The following is an 18,323-nucleotide window of genomic DNA, read 5'->3' as shown; positions in this document are numbered from 1 at the left end:
CATTTTATATAAGGTACACAATTTTACCCCATCATTGTATATAATAGGACTTGAGCATCCACATGTTTTGGTATTCATGGCAGGTCCTGGAACCAAACCTCAGTGGATACCAAGGGCCCACTGTACAAATAAACTAATGATTATGCACATGAATTTAAACATATCCATGCAACTGTTGCAAAAGGTCTTATATAAGCAGTTGGTACTATGTCTATCAGCTTTAATGGACATCACAAAATGCATGACTGGGATCACTGATGAAAACTGGATAAGGGTGAACAAACAAGATTGAACCAATGTAACAGAGCTAAAGATGGTAATGGACTTGGTGAAATAGCTGGCAATTACCTCCACTACATACTGGAAGAAAAAGATCCAGTCAAAGCCATTCTACATTAAATTATTGCAGAGATGTTGGATGCCCTTGAAGATAGCCTAGAGAACTTCAGCAAGTGCATAGTATTGTTTTATAAACAGATTAATATGAGTTGCCATTCTCACACTGCTACGACTTTCAAACATCCATATTTTTTCTTAATTTATTCTGTACCTTTAGCACTGTCCAGTGTTTCCAGTGTGGCTGTGGCTTGCCTGAGTTTTGACATATAAAGCTTACACCTGATTCCTGGTATCCTGGGAAATGTCTCCTAAGTGCCTTCCAACACCCTCATATTTAAGATCTACCAGTTCAAAGGTGGGAATCATATAACCTTCCAGAAGTTGTTTGACAACAACTCCCACATTCCTCATCATTGTCTATGCTGGGAGTTGTAGTCCAAATATACTCAGAGGGCTGCATGATTCCATCCCATACCATATTCAAGTGGCAATGAATAATGTACTGAATTTATCCGGCAATGAGTAATGTACTGAATTACTTCCAGATATAGGATATAGAATATAGGCCATACAAGTCCCACCTCTGCACTAATTAATCTCTGCCAAATACACAGTTCAATCCTAGACAGGTCTACTGACACGTGAGCTATTTCTATAAGTTGCTACTTGGCTGCACATTTCTAATGCACTTGGGGAATTACACTAACAATCAATTTTACCAACAAATGAGTATCATAGAAAAAATATTAAACAGTGTTGTGCTTCCTCTCACCTGTTGAAGCTGAGAAGTGAGTGGAAAAGGTGGGTTATCAAGAAAAATGCATCCTATCTGAAACAGCATTTACTGCTTTTTGCAGTGAAATTACACAAGCTATGAATAAAACATCTCTACTTCAAATCTCACTCATAAATACTCTGAGCCCCCTAATTGTCATCTGATGCAGACATGAAACAGACCTGTCTCTGAATACATATACATATGATTGTACTGTTAGTGAAGTGACTGTCCTATCATCATCATCATCATCATCATCATCATCATCATCATCATCATAATCATCATCATCATCATCTATTATTATTATTATTATTATTGCCCTTTTCCTAAGTCAAGACTTAAAGCAGCTTGCAACAATAAAAAAAGACATTCTTAAAAGACCACGTGACATAGATGTTAAAAGCAGATCAATTAAAAAAAAAATAAAACCAGATTTAAACATGTATCATTTAACCCACACAGACACACACACCAGCACAGCAATTAACAGTATTAAGCACATTATGTAAGACAGGTCTTATATAATAAAATGCCTGTCAGAATAGAAAAGTTTTTCCTTGTTTGCAAAAAGAAGGTAGGGAGGGTGCCAGTCTAAACTCTCTGGGAAAGGAGTTCCAGAGTTTGGGGACAGACACTGAGAAAGCCATCTCCTGTGTTCCCATCAGATGTAATAGTAAGGATAGTTAGACAGAAAGAAGGGCTTACTGACGGTCATAACCAGCACTTTGAATTATGCCTGGATACTGATCAGCATCCAGTATAGCTGATATAACAAGGGGGTTGTGTGATCCCTGTTGCCATCCTCAGTAAGAAATCTGGCTGAAGGTCTTTAGACCAGCTGAAGTTTCTGAACACTTTTCAAGTGTAGTCCCATGTAGAGTGCATTAAAATAATCCAATTGGGATGTAACTAAGTCATGTGTCACTAGGGCCAGATCTGAGGTCCCAAGGAACAGATGCATATGGCACACAAGCTTTATTTGTGCAAATGCTCAGGGTCTGTACCTCCATCTTGCCAGGATTAAGTTTTAATTTGTTCAGCCTCATCCATCCCATTACTGATGACAGGGCAAAATTGCTTCCTCTGAGAGGAGAAATAGAGCTAGGTGTCATCCACATACTGATGGCACCAAACTCCACAATTCAAGGCAACCTATCCCAGCAGTTTCATGTATATGTTAAATAGCATGGGGAATAGAACTGAACCCTGAAGGACCCCACAGGCCAACAACCAAAAGGTTGAACAAGACTCCCCCAGCACCACCTTCTGGGTTTGCCCCTCTAGCAAGTAGCAAAGCCACTGTGAAACTGTTCCTCCAAGTCTCATTCCAGCAAGCTGACTCAGAAGGATACCATAACTGATGGTATCTTAAGCTGTTGAGAGGTCCAAGCAGAACCAATAGGAACACACTCCTCACCATCTAGTTCCTGCTGTATGTCAACCACCAAGGTGAGCAAGGCCATCTCTTTCTCATAACCAGGCCTTCAGACAGACTGAAATGGATCTAGAAAATCTGTTTCATCCAGAAATAACTGGATCTGAGAGGCTGCCACATGCTCCAGGACCTTGCCTAAAATGGAATGTTGGAGACTGAACAATAATTATCCAGAATGGTGGGGTCCAGGGATGGCTTTTTTAGTAATGGTTTTATAACAGCCTCCTTCAGGCAAGCGGGAACTCTACCTTGTTTCAGTGAACCCCTCTCCTGGCTTTTAATGAGCCATGAAAGACAAGGATCTGGAACTCATGCGGTGGCTCTAATTCTTCCAAGAATTTGAGAATATTTTCTACAAATGAATTTTACATAAAAGCTTAAAGGTGCTGGTACAGGGTTGGTGTGTGTGCCTTGAAGTCATTTCTGATGTATGGTGACCGTAAAGCAAACCTATCATGGGGTTTTCTGGCGCTGACATGCTCAAAGTTTCCATGGCTGAGTAGGGAATTGAACCCTGGTGTGCAGAGTCATAGTCTAATGTTAAAGCCAATATATCATGCTGAGACATACCTCAGTTTAAAAAGCATAGATCTATAGGTTTGGTCACCAAAAGGGAAATAACAAGATATGTGAAGGCTGGTGAAAGAAAGAAAGAAAGAAAGAAAGAAAGCAATTCCTGGATGTATTTTGAAAGAAGTCTCCAAGTGGTCTCTAGAAGGTACAAAATCATCAAGCATGTCTTATTATGTTTAAACCCCAAATATTTACGATTAAGGGCAGAGGTTCCTGAAGATACTAGAAACAAAGAATTCTGGGATTCATATGATTTCATGGATCACAATGAGAAAAGGCCTATTACAAGAATTTCTGGATAAAGAGGTTCATTAACTACATTTAATGCACCTCTATATTTAATGCATATTTTCTAAGTGGACACCTCTTGAAAACAGATTCATTTATTTCCCCTTACAGTAATATATTTAATAAGGGGGGGAGCAAAATTACATAAATGAAGCCATGTGAGCAAATTTATACTTGGATTGTTTTTGAAATAGAAAAGAGCCCTAAAAAAATTAAAGTTCTCAGCTCAGCTAAGCTTCAGTGAGGAATGAAGGTCTAATTCATTTTAGGCTCTTCCGCAAATACCATATTAAATAGTTAGATTTTTGAATCATCTAATGGATTGGCAACAAAAATATTAATCACAAAACAGTTTAAATATAAAAAACAAAACAACGACTTCCTCCACTTCTTGATCAATTTTATTGAATTATGCCTACTCAGACAAATATACTTGGAGATCAAACAAAACCCATAGCAAGCATATATTAAATATTATTGCATCAGATACAATTTTCTCTACGAAGTACAACTTTCTTCACTGTTATGGAGCATGAGGCACAGAGGTATACCAAAATGTTAATAATATTCATTGCATTCTTTATATAGTTACTTATTCTGAAATGAAGTGGGGGCTAATATGTATCAAGAGGTCTTTGCTTTCTTTTTTGTGCATTATTTCTGACTAATTTAAAAGATAAATAAGTGGTTACATAGCAGCAGGGTCCCTACAGTCCTATATGAGAGATGGGGAGCCTGTAGTCCTCCAGAATGCATTTTATTATATTTCCATCAATTCCAGCCTATATGGGCAACAATAAGAGATACTTGGAGCTGTAAGCCAGAAATATTTGAAGGGCCATATTCACTCCTGATCTACAGACACACCTTTTATTTAGATAGGGGTTTACATATGTGCTAGGCTACACAGCATAGTAATGAGGGAAAACAGGGACATTTTTTGAGACAAAGGAGGGATTCTTGAAGTGTTAGCACTAAAGAAAGGCAAGCTCAAAGGGAAGATATTGGGATATTTTTAGATAATAGAAATTACTTCTGACAGTAAAAACAGCATGTAAAGAAATTCTCATTCTTCCGTAACTAGATTTTTTTCTTGGTTTTTTTTTAAAAAAAATCCTAGGTTTTTCCCTAGTTTGGCATTTTGACATAAAGCTATTGTGGCATATTTCAAAGTGATAACTATCCAATAAATTTCCTTAACATCTTAACAATAAAAGAGGAGAGTCGTTGATGTAATGAGCACTAGTGAATTTAGAAACCTATCATTTTTAAAATTTTATTTTTAAGTCAAAACAGCTAGTATTGGGTGTAACTGTGTAAAACAAGCAGTGAATTGAATTTCTTGCCTGTTCTGCAATAAATGCCTTTCATGACCTGCATTTTAATGCTCTACTTGACAATGATACATGGGGATGTGATGCTCCTTGGACAAGAAGCACTAGCCTCTTCTCTTTGCTCAGGAATTCACTTGACAACCGTAACCACAAGTATTGCCAATACCATAGATTACATGGGTGGTAATCAAATAGAAGGCATTATTACACAACACCATGCTGCAGGAATTCCCCCTCTGCCATACACACATAGTCACACACTCTCTCAGTCTAACAGATTCTAGTGATACAAATGTAGTTTTTGTTGGAGAAATAGTACTTCTTATCTCTGAAATAATCTACCAAGCCAATGTGACGCTGAAACTAAAAGTCCATGCAATGAAAACATAGAGAGAGGTAGGTAGCTCTCTTGCCAATGTTAAGTGAATGAATTTCAAATGGCCTCTGAAATGTCTGATTGCCAAGAGTGCAGTATTTTTTGAGGGGCGGAGGGAGGGAGAGGAATATTTTAATATCAGAGATCTTCATTTTTTTCCCTTTTTAAGGTTAATAAATACTGGTGTCTAGACAATTAATATCACAGCTTGAAAGGCATTGCAAGTAACACTGTTACCTGGAAAACATTACTTTGGAGTAGTACTCAAGGGAGAATAATTTGTGAAATCATATGGAAATGTTCCTACCAGTATCAGAGTTAAAGGTTTTGTCAAGAGGAATGTAAAATTAGATTATATGTTTATGGTTTTGCATTAGCCTTACATGAATTACAGAAAGTATTTGGCAAATTGCCATATTTTCTTGAAAAATATGGGCTAGTACAATTTTTAAATTTTCATTATTGTACTACACCTCAGCATTTTCATACTCATTCCCAATTTTTAACACTGATTTAATATTTTACAACTATACCTGTTCTCTCCCAAATCCTTAGTCTCAAATTCTCTATTTGCTTCTCTCTTAGTAATTATTCTCATCTTCTAATGCATCTATGGAAGTCTAAAAAAGCTCATACTGCCAACCTCTTGCTTTCAGTTAGCCTCAAAGGTGCTACAAGACTGATTCTACAGACTAACATGGCTACATATTTGAATTTTCACCTTCTATAATAGTAGCATTGGAAGTCAGGCCTGAGAACCTGTCTGTCAAAAATAAGGAGATAGTGCAGCCTCACTAACAGCTGGGACTGTTGAAGCTTGCCAGGGAAATAGGCAGACAGAAGCACACAGGTAGCCTGAAGGTCAAAAAGTGCTAGATTCAATCTATGTCTGTTGTTCTACCTTTCAAATGACCCCAGAGTTACTGTTACTGTAGCTAAAGACTGTAACAAGGTTGTGATTCTTAAACACATTTTTGGCACATTTCTTAAATGGTAACCCTGCCATTTTATCTATGAATGAATACAATCCATCTTGAATGGATAAATTAATCCTGTGTCTATGCCTGGTACTTCTGTGCTCACCCCCAAATGCTCTCCCTGAAGTTGGAGTCTAAGTCTAAAGTAGGATTCACAAGGTTGCTCAGGTCAGCAATCTTGAACTAACCCCATTCTACAAAAGGACCATTTCTTTTTAAAGCACTTCTGAAACAAAGCAAAAACAAAAATTAAATAATGTGTTGAAACCAGTGTTGTCACTAGCGCTGTTGTTACCCTAGTGCAGAAATGCATGGTGTCACCCCCAGGGAGCCAGCAACCCTAAAGCTACAGTGATTGGGAGCCACTGGTGGAGAGAGGGATCTGGTCTTGGTTATCTCCCCCTGCCCCCAGAGCAAAGACAGGGAAAGAGAGGGGCCCAGAATTACCCCCCCCCAGGGATTACAAGTTACATGGCCTTAAATTTTACCCTCAACTTATCCATGGGTCATATCAAGTGGCATTTTAGGGCTGGCAGCCGAGAAAGATCTCCGGGAGGTCGCCACCAATCTGGTCTTTTTTATTTGTAAGAGGTTTTTCCTTTGTCATGTAACAAAGAATGTAAAGAATGAAGCAAAGGAAAACAATGCCAAAGTATAAAATTTCAGCAGGCATAACTTTTCATGCCCACCCTAAACTCTGGATGGTTAAGAGAGTAGAGGGGAGGTCAGTGCTTCCAGGACAGATTATAATTTTGTCTTTCACCAGGACAATTGACCCATGGATTTTCTGACCCAAATTTCTAGACTTATACCATACGTGGGTGCAGCATATGTGGCTTTCTGTTTATGCTGAAGCCACACCACAGAAAAAAACAATGGCACACACACCTGTGGTGCATATACTGTGCAACATGCACACTCCCATTGTTTTCATTGGGGCTTGAGCATACACTCCCCCCCTTATACTGGTGGGGTCTGTAATGGGTCCCTCATGTAAGGGAAGGGCCCACTGTAAATGAGTGTATACAGTATTCACTTTTCAATCATCTGTCTTCTATATGGTTGTGTTACTTTTTTCTTGAATAATGAAGTAGCACCCTGGGGAGGAGCATGGAAGGAGCAGCAGCAGCAGCAGCAGCAGCAGCAGGAGGAGGAGGCACTGAGGTGTGCTTGTGGGTATAACTGTCAGTGTCCAGCTCTCACACCCATACATGGTAATAGGGAATACAATGGCTTGTATGATTCTAACATTTATGCTCAGTTGTATGTCTTTACATTTTAGGATATTTTCTAGTTCTCTCATTGCTGCCCTCCCCATTCTTAGTCTTCTTACGATTTCTTGACTGCAATCCCCAATCTTATCAATATTTGATCCCAGGTATGGAAATTATTTTACTATTTCTATTTTCTCATTGTCTAGGTCGAATCTGTGTAAATTTTCTGTGGTCATTATTTTTGTTTTCTTTATGTTCAACAATAAGCCTGCCTGTGCACTTTCCTCTTTGATTTTCCTTAGTAGTTTTTCCAAATCTGTGATGTTTTCGGCCAGAAAGCATTCAAATTGTTCCATTCAGGTGATGTACATACAGATTCACTAGCCTCCCTCTCAAGATGGTTAGTGACAAACCTCACTTTGGCTGCCTCAGAATGGAAAGTAGGCTCCCAATCACCCACATCAGTGTGTGTGTGTGGGGGGGGGGGGGGGAGATGTTGTTCTGTGCTCCCATCTAAGGTAACATCCACAGGCAACCCTGCCACCACCTTCCCCTTCTGCTAGACATCTCAATTCCACTCCCACAAGAGGACCTGCCTGAGCCTGTGCACTGTATTCAACTCTTCCTGGAGTTTCTGCATCTCAGTCTCTCACTCCTTGGCTTCCAAACCTCTTAGGGTGAAAGCTTCCCTAATGTGCATGTCCCAATTAGTTAGCTGTCAAGCTTTTCACTTACAGCAAAGGTGGGGCCATCTGGTACCATGGTTGTTAACCATCTTTAGTTGGACTGGTGCACGAGGTGCAAGAATCAGTGAAGGCGGTTGCCCCCATCTTGTGAATCAGTTCCTCACTCTGGGAAAGAGTGCCACATCCCAGATCTCTAGCCTCAAAATTGTTATTTTTGTCATTCCCTTGAGACTGCATGCTGCAACAATTCAAGATTGTACAAAGTCCTGGCTAGCTGCCATTTACTAGCTAATTGGAGTTCAGAAACACAAGTCTCAGAAAAGTCAGAATGGCAGAATTCAGAAAATTGAATTGGTTAAAGCATAGCAACGTTGTCAGAACTGACACATTTTCAGTTACATAGCATATTAGAAGCACACGCTCACAACCCATTCACCTTCATACCAAAACATTCCTTTTCCTAGGACTACTTTCCTGTTCATACCAACCATTCCCACAGAACTGACTCTGATGCTCACAGCTCACATCTTCTCCCCTCCACACAGTATTACAAACCATATACATTATACAGTATTATAAAGCATATATGTTGACAAGCATGGCAAGAGCTGTGATTCTGACAAGAACAAAGGAAATGTTTTGCATCTATGTGGGCAGCCCTGTACAAAAACAGGCTTCATAATCAATTATGGGAATGTTTGCTGCTATTGGGGTAGCAAGAGAACCTCTAGTCAGAATGCATTTCCATTAGTGGTTTTCTGCATTTGGAAAAAATGTTTAATAAAGGCGCTGTACAGATGGGCCCTATGGGGTGCCGTCGTTACGTGCGAGGGGCGGAGCTTCCAGACGCAACTTGCCCCTCGCACGTGACGAGGATGTCAAAATGGCAGCGCCCTGTACATACGGGCGCCGCCATTTTGACGTGATGGCCGTGTAGCGTCCACATGTCCCGGCGCCTTTGTGATGCCGCAAGTGCACCATTGGCGCCTTGCGGCATCACAAAGACGCCACAAGAAGAACCCGCTTTGTGTTGGTTCCTTTTGCTCTGTGATGAAAGTGTGCAGTTTGTCTGCTGTGGCTCCCTCGTGGACCAAACCATGGTAGCGAGAGGCCGCCATTTTTGGGCAGTCTGTGTCCCACCAAAGACACAGAAAAAAACCTCAGCAATGTATGCCAATATTAATATTAAAGAAAGAATACTTACAAAAGTTGCATTTTCCAGTAATAATGTTGTTGTATTTGTTTCTACATTCAGTTTAACAACATGTCCATGCCTGTTTTTATACACCACTTCTGTATCTGTTAATAGAAAAAATGCATTAAAGATTAACAAAAGCCCAACATTTCATGCAATAGCTTCTTAGTTAATGGACCTGTTCAGCGAGTTGGGGGAGGGGGAGAGACATCAGTGACCATCCAATACATTAAAATGTGCTTAGTTTGATGTAATGACTTCATTAGTAGCATCTAATTTTGTTGATTGTCCAGAAATAATTGCAAAATCTCTGTGCTTCTAGTTTTCTGGCCTCACTAATAGAGGTGGTATTAACCACATCACTGTAGCCACATCCTACCTTTTTTTTATAAAATGAGATAATTGTCCAGTGTAAAAGCCTGACCATGTGGTCTTAACCTTACAACCTTGATTTTGTCAATTGTTAACCCTTCAATATTTATTTGGCTAAACAGCTGTTAATCAAGAATGCATTTCTAGAATACAGAGCAGCAGAATACAGAGCAGAGTATTTTTGCAAGAATTTTAAGCTTTTTCAATAACCTACTGTCCTTGATTTTACCCTACAAAGGCAAATTAACATAATTCACAAAGAATGTTTGAATATATTTTTAATGACGTAAACACTGGCTACACTTACAGTTTACTTTAATCATGTCACCTAGCCATACAAAAAAATCTAGCCATAGTGGGTGGGTCATTCACTATTAAGCTCCTGGCTGGGCTTCTTGGACATTTACATGAGGCTATCCATGGAAAAGGAAAGTTGCAATCTGGACAATTGTAGCACATAGATTGTTCACCATTGTATTGTTGACTGTCTTAAAAGAATTGCACTGGTTGGCAATATGTTTCTGATGTAAATTGAAGATGGTGGCAATGACATTCAAATCCATAAATGGCTTGAAACTTCAGAACTTCTTGGAATACCTCTCCTTACATATTGCTGCCTTAGAAGAGAGGTCTACTAGAGAAAAAGAGTTCTACAGATACCATGGACTGCTAAAATGAGAAATAAATGAGTCCTACTGCAAATCAAGCCTGAACTATCTCTAGAAGCCAAAATGACTAAACTGAGACTATCATACTTTGGACATAGCATGAGAAGATACTACTCATTAGAAAAGACAATTTCTAGTTGGCAAGGTAGATGGCAGTAAGAAAAGGGGAAGTGCCTTCCAGATGGATCAATCCAATCAAGAAGTCACATCCCTGGGTCTACAAGACCTGAGCAGGGTTGTTGATGACAAGGGTGATTTGGAGGTCTCTAATTCATATGGTTGCATAAGGTGAAGTCGACTTGATGGCACTTAACAAGTGAGAAACAGAAGATGGACTTCTCTGCTGTGGCATCCTCATTGTGTAAAGTACATCCCATGGAGGCCCAACTAGGGCTGGTTCAAAAATGGTGTTATATTAAAACCTCTGCAGCCAAATTATTCCTTTCAAAATGTACATGTATTTGTTTAAACTGTTTTAACCTTTTAAACCTGTTTTAACCTTTTTGAAATTTCAATATGCTTCTAGTCTGTTTAAATTATCTTTGGGGTGAAGCAGACAGCTGGAAAAGCGTGGTCCATGGCTGGTCCAGCTGCAAACAAAGGTCCACTGTGACTGCATGGCCTGCTCCAAAAGTGGGCTGCTACTAGAGGACCCAAGCCACACTGCCAGGAGCCTGATTATCTGAGCTCCTTTTTTGCTCTGGTCTAAAGTACTGAGGTACAGCCTTGCCATGGCTTCTGGCTGTATAGGAGACATGTCTCGTAAAAACAGCATGCCTTCGACATGGCTGGAAGCCCCTTCTTTTGGCTGATGTGTTTTGGGCCTTTGATTGTTTTAAACTGTTTCAATTGATCTTAAAAAATAAACATCTGTGGTTTTATGCACTGGCAGGGATAGGGACTAGATGAAACTTATGGCCCCTTGCAATTTTGCAAACCTTCCCCCATGGATTACAAGACTCTGTCTGTTACTAAGTCTAAGTGCACACAACTAAAACAATCACATACTGTGCCTCTTTTTATCCTTGTTTCCCTTCCGTTCCCTTCCCTTTCCTTCCCTTCCCTTCCCTTTCTGTTTTTTTCTTACGCTATTTTTCCTGTTATGAACTCTTTTGGGCACTAGCCTGTTCTTTCTTATTTTGTAAAATGCCCTGCACACCGATGACAATTAATTATTAATAATTTTATAATTTATTATTAATATTTTTATTTATTGATTGATGATTTTATTAAGTATCACCTAATCTTGTTGCATATTGGAATGTGAAGACTGGGATAATTTGTAGCAATCTATTACTTAATCCAGGGAACTTTTAAAAGATATAACTGTTCTGAAGTTACTCATCACTTCCCTTTTGGTTTTGGGTGATTAATTTTAGAAGAAAAAAATGTAATACCATAGATTCTTTTTCACTTAGAAATGTGGTGTTTCCAAGCTGTGAAAATGCCTGAAGAAAAAGCATTTAAGGACTTGGGTGTTCATACCCATTTCAGTACAAGCTAGAAAACTTTATTTCCTGCATTGGAAGTTAAAAAAAGCGTTTAAAGTGCTTTGAGATCCTAAAATAAAACTGTACATATAAGTGTTGGAAGTAAGTATAGTAATCATCAGTAATCACTATTAATTTCTATTAAAGTGTCAATCCAAATGAATGACACTTTTTGTAATAAGGAATACTTCCTAGACAGGATAATGAAGCATTTGATGACCACTTGAAAAAATGATAGATTTATATATTATTATTTTTTTAAAAAAATATGACTGGCAGAAAAACCATAGACAATTTTTAAATTTCACTACTTAGCTTATATGAGGGACAAAAGCCATAGCTAGTTTCCCTATCTTCCTGAGGCAAATTTATTACTTAGAGCTATTGCCACCATCAGGAGGACCATAGTGTGCTTCCGTCACATGCTGCTGTTAATGATCAGGAATTTTAAAAAAGGGAAAAAAGTGGCATCCATTTTTCAGCAGCACAGGTATATTCAAACACTTACAATTATGTGCCAGGATACAGAAATCTATCTTTGTCTATTGCCTCTACATTCAGATGTTTTAAATCCCCAGCTCTTTCAACCCCATTCATGAATATATTCAACTATTTTGATGTATTCTCAAATGAACGTACATATACATACATGCGATCAAACCTTTCCTGCTATTCCTAACTGTAACACATTTTAAAGCAGCTGCTAAAGAAAAAAAATGGGCAAGAGAAATTCCACAATGAGGAAATTCTGGCCTAGTCCAATCAACACCAATTTCTGGAATATCTACTTTCCACCTGTTTTTCATGAAAATTCATAGAGCTTTTTTATAATATGAGCTGAGAAAGTTGGTGGGGAAAACACAACACTAAACATAAAACATGATTAAATATTTAAGTCCTGTATATGTTCAAATTCATTATGTTTTAACTCTAAACACATTTTCAAAGAGCTTTTAAAAATAATCAGCCCTTTACCTAGTGATTAAAGGAATCTTTCATAACATTGGATATTCTAGCTGAGTGCCAAATAACATATTTAAAAGTAATTATGGATGCACTCTGATTTAAAAAGCCTGTTTAAGGAGTCTGTTTTAAAAATTAGCTACTGCATTATAAATATGGCTATATTGAGGTTGCTATATTCTAGTCTCTCAAATTTTGGTACCTAATTTACATATTATGAAATTTAAATGCAATTTGCATATTATACAAACTGTTATAATTGTGCATATGTTACTTGGCATTCTATTTATGCACATTCAGGATATAAAATGTTGCATTTTTTCTACCTCTGTGTTTTGGTCTTGGTACCATTTTTGTAATAACTGTTCATATAAGAGAATCGGTGTACAGTAATGATATGTTGACTTTGAAGAAGGAGAGCAAAGTGCAGATTTCTGCTTAGTCCTGGAGGGGACCATATGACCTTTGGCCATCACTACTGCTCATCAAACATACTATAAGGGGCAGTTGTGGGGATTAATAGGGAGACAGGAACCATCTATAGTGGATATGCACAGAAATAACAGCATTTTGTAATTTGTCATGCATAGTTGCACATCCAGCGGTGTGTGGTTTTTGTTTACTATGTTTTTTATATTGTGTATGTTGTATTCATCTCCATGAGGTGTCACAATCTCTCTTTTGGGCATTGCCACCTTGACCCCTTGGGTACAGCAGCTCTCTCCCTTTTAAATGTGCTACTGTAACAGGGTGTTTATATGCACAATTAGGGTTAGAGATTGGAAAAAGTGCCTCTTTGGGGTTGGTGTATTTATACAAACATGTGAAGGCACACACTTTATGGGAAGAAGCAGAAAATTCCAGCTCCTTTTTAGTCCAGCTTTTCTCCCTGTAGCACGGCTTGAGTGCACTTTCCAGCCAGCTACAAGGTGAGCGTCATCTAAATGTCCCACCTTGAAGCTGGCCAAAAACCTGCTTATTTTAACCATCTGTTATGTCCCCCAGTTTCTTTTTCCCTCTACTGCTTCTCTTTCTGTCCTCATAATTTCTCCCTCCCTTACTTTGTCTGCATCTACACTGCAGAATTAATGTCGTATGACACCACTTTAACTGTCATGGCTCAATGTGATGGAATTCTGGGATTTGTAGTTTTTATTTTTTATATATTTTTAAGAATTTTATTAATATATAAATACATATACAAACATCAAACATACCCCACAAAATAAATACATAAACACTCGTTGAATCAACCTTACCCACATCTATCCCCTACCATATAACATTCATTCTAAAAATTGTCATTATTGTTTCCTGAAAAGAGAGTATCTTCCCCTAATAAAACTTAAGAAATTTCTTATTAAAGAATGCTTATCTTTGCTTTACTTCTCCTATTCCGAATAGGTCTTTTTTGTCCTTTGATTTTAATCATGTTACTTTGTTTCCCCACATTCTTATATACATATATCACAACCAATATAACTATCCATAAATGTTCTTCTTACACTTCCCTCATATCAGTTCATTCCTTCTCCTACATATTATACTCTTCCTTATCTATTTTCCCTCTTTGTTTTCCCTTAACTTATTTTCCCAGTAGTTCTGGGATTTGTAGTTTTTAAAGATATTTAGTTTTCTCGAGGCTGAAACAGACAGCCCTGAAGGGGTGGTTTGAAGTCGCTTCTTCTGAAGACAGATCGGGGCCATGGTACCCACATGCTGTGGCCCCAATCTGCCTTGCAGCTGGCTAAAAAAAGAGCTGCAAAGAGCCACCCCTTTTTGGGCTGGCAAAAAGGTGGCTTTTCCTGCCCCACACAGCCCATGGGCAGCTTCAAGCCACTTTGGCAGCATGTGACATAAATGTGGTACCACTGAAGTGCCTGGAAGCCAGCCCATGTCTGAGTAGCGGCGCAACTTCCGGGCATTTTGTGGGGTGTGCAGCATCTGTACGTCACACCCCCAAGGCAGGTCGAAGCAAGCTTTTCATGTTGGTCTGCTTCCCCCCTCTGTCAGAGAGCTCTGCTGCAACAACAACTTACATAGGATGGAGCCACAACAGTTGAAGGTGTGTCAAACTGCATTAATTCTGCAGTGTAGCAGCAGCCTTTGTACATTACACTGCTACAGCTTTCATCTTCCCTTCATTTCTTCTTCCTCCTGTTTGTCATCTCAAAATGCCAAACCTCTTTTACTCTACACCTATTGCTACACCATTCATTTTCCCTTCTTTCTCTCCAGCTTGCCTCACCTTGCACCTCTGCAATGCTTCCTACCATTATATCTCTCACTGCATCTCCCATCTCTATACACACAAACCCTGCTGTGGAAGAGACAGTAGCAAGGATATTGGTGGTGGGAGAAAATACGATGGGATGAAGATAAGATAGAAAGGGGGTGGCTCTTTTCTTCCCACATCAGAAATTTGCCCATATAAAAAGGAACTCCCCCCCCCCCCCCGCCACCACCAGCTCAGTAAAATGTATAATATTGCTATGTCATGTCAAGAAAAAGAAATTCAGAAGAAAAATTCCACACTCTATGGCCCTAACAGTTTTAACTTTGGTTTGTTGCTCTCCTTCACTGTGATTCTTCCCAATGGTTTCATTGTTTTCTGTGCAATCATTGTGAGGAGGTCTGAAAAACAGACATCAGCTAGACTATTCCTCCTAAGTAAAACTTTCCTCCCAAATTGTAATATTGATGCAGAAAAGAACTGGAACTGGGAGTGTGTGGTTCGAGCCTATAATTATAAAGGCCAATCATAGGTGTGAGACTTGACTCATTGGCTATCACATTAAAGGTCACTGGCATCATCATCAACATCATCATCTTGCAAAACAATAGAAACGGTAATAGAATAGTGATTTCACATTTTACCCTGTAACCTGCTTTTTTTTCTTCTTAAATAAAAGCTTGGAATCTGGCTTGGTCCAAACAGGCACCAGGTGTTATGGCTAGAATCAGGGCAAATTAGGGCCAATGAAGGAATATGATACCTATGGGCTGTGCAGAATGAGAATCATCAGTTATAAGCTCTAGTGCTAATTCACTCTGGCTGTATGCTCTGTAAGCAGATTGCAAAATATTATAAACAGCTTTGGGGGATGAAAGATGACGTTAGAATTACAACTCAGGTAGAATTCACACAGCTAATTCAAGGTATATAACTGGGAAATTTTAGCATCATGCACCGGCCTTCAATGAAATGATACATTGAAAATTAGATACAAACATGGCATAAAAAAAGAACTTCATCTTACAAAGATGAAACCAGGCTTTCCAGGAGGAGGAGTGTTCTGTCTGGTATCCTGCTCAGCTAAAGATCCTATCAGGGATAAAGAATCTTTGAACAAAAGAAAGTACTTCTTAATGGAAAATATAATTTGATTTATGGTTTAAACTATGACAAACCATGAAGATGGTCACTGATTTAGGTGAATTTAAATATTATTTAATAGCCTTATATTTAAATTAATAGATATTAGAAATGATAATTAAACAGAACCTCCACATCCAGAAATATAACCAGTGTCTGGTTACTGAGGTCTTTGAGATAATCTATAGAGATTCCTATAGGGAACCATTACCATATTGCTTTAGCTGCAAATTTCCAAGAGGCATTTTGGCTGCCCACTACTAGAGACAAATTGCTGGGCTACATCAGACCTTTTGTTCTGATTTAAAAATACTATTCATAAAAATATCAACAGTGATTTGTTTTCCAAACTAGAAAATGTAGGGTTTCTTTAGGAATGTGTGCTTTTTTTACCTGAGGGTCCATTTATTTTGTGCAGCTCAGCCTCCTTAGGTGAGCTTGAAAAGAAAAGGCAGCATGGTGACAGTATGACAAATGAGGGTCACCACCTCTAAAATTGTGTTCACTGTTAAGGATAAAAAGCAAGAGGCACAGGGCTACAGTATGCCTGTCCTCATAGGTATTTCTGCTCAAAACACTTTTATTCACAATTGGAGACAATATGTCACAACATGAAGGGGAATCAATCTTTCTCATCTTTTTTTATCATTTTACACAAGCAAGTCTATAGCACACAAAATAAAAAACATTATATTTTCCAAAGGGGAAATGTGGGCTAGATTATCCTCTAAGTTCCGTCAGGTCCCATGCTCTATACTGAAGAAGGAGAGCTATAGAATCATGTAGCAACAAAAGTTTGGCTAGTTTATTTAACTGCTACAAAATTCAGAAATAATATTACGAAGTATTATAAATCTATATTATTTTGACTGAATTAATTTTAAAAATGCAAGAAATACTATTATTGAAATTCAAGATACTCTGAATGTATATCTCTACTTTTGTTCGTGTTTGTTCATTTGAATGACTGAGAGTCAAATTTTAAAATGCAACCTAAAATGAAATGGCTGGATTTTTTATCATCAAAAGGTTCAAACACAACTTTAAAATGTATCACTAAAGAAAACACAGTATCTACCTAGTTAAAAACCCCTTTTGCTATCAGCAATATCAGGTGTCTACATAAAACATGTCTTTTCCTGTAAGTGGAAAGATAACATGGAAGAAGCTAGCCTAAGTTCCTTTGATACGGCGTTCCAGGATCAGCCACTGAGGAGGAAGCCTTTTGTTTCAACTCAAGGTCTGCCAAAAGTGAGAATAGGGCTACGTGAAGGGCCTCTCCTGTAGATCACTTAGGAGCTTATTGCTTGGGCAAATAAGACAGCTTACCTCTTCCAGCTTCAGTTCTGGATCTGGGATGCTCCTGAAGGTTATCACCACTGATCTAGCTGGGATGACACTGCCCAAATGGATCCCTGGTCGAAGCCTCACTCAGCCAGCACTTTTTCGAAGTCAGGGAGTTTCCAGCTTCAAAAATTGGCCAACGGAACCAGACTTCAACCCGGGATGCTTCCAGGCATCAGCACTGTGGTTAGATTGGTGGCGATTTAGGTATGATAACATCTGGGGGGCATCCCAGATCCAGAAATGAAGCTGGAAGAGGTAAGACGGCTTAATTGCCCAAGTGATAAGCTCCTTAGGCTGATATAGGAGATACAGTACTTCAGATAGCTTGCGGCTAAGTCATATATTTATGTATTAGTTGCAACAAGAATTGTGCTTAGAAACAGATCAATAGTCTGTATGAAGGGTGTGCTCCCTATAACTGGCTTAACCTTCATGCACAACAATGTTTTTCTTTGTAAAATGATTTGGAGGGAGGTATTTGGCAGTTTGACCACAAAACTGATTCCAGTGTATTGAGGGTTGAGATAATAGCAATAGCAAGTACATTTCTATACAACTTATCAGTGCACTTAGCACTCTCCAAGCGGTTTACAAATTGTAAGCTAATTGCCCCCAACAATCCGGGTCCTCATTTTAGCAACCTCGGAAGTATGCAAGCCTGAGTCAAGCTTGAGCACCTTGTCTAGGATTGAACTCGCAAACTTATCGTTTGTGAGTGAGTGGCTGCAGTACAGGCATTTAACCACTGCACCACTAGGGCACTAGTTTGTATCTAGTGTTAGGGTTTCATGTAAATGTTTATCTCCTCATGTTTGAGGAGATAAACATTTAAATATGTCACTTCTACACCTATTATTATTATTATTATTATTATTATTATTATTATTATTATTATTTCTATCCCACCTCTCC

At 38.7% G+C, this 18,323-nt stretch overlaps 1 protein-coding gene across 2 annotated transcripts in view; it reads right to left on the bottom strand.

Annotated features, from left to right (window-relative positions):
• The window catches only part of DPP10 (dipeptidyl peptidase like 10), an 817,369-nt gene that overhangs the window by 209,862 nt on the left and 589,184 nt on the right, over positions 1-18,323 (bottom strand). For both annotated transcript variants that reach the window (XM_089520160.1, XM_089520161.1), the window contains exon 4: positions 9,205-9,299. In XM_089520160.1, coding sequence (XP_089376286.1) covers positions 9,205-9,299 — 95 coding nt within the window. The remainder of the gene's footprint in view (positions 1-9,204; positions 9,300-18,323) is intronic.

Source organism: Sceloporus occidentalis, unplaced genomic scaffold, assembly GCF_023333645.1.
Source record: "Sceloporus occidentalis isolate IW3139 unplaced genomic scaffold, rSceOcc1.0.p SCAF_4, whole genome shotgun sequence".
Taxonomy (NCBI): domain Eukaryota; kingdom Metazoa; phylum Chordata; class Lepidosauria; order Squamata; family Phrynosomatidae; genus Sceloporus; species Sceloporus occidentalis.
This window is presented reverse-complemented; position numbering and strand designations above follow the sequence as displayed.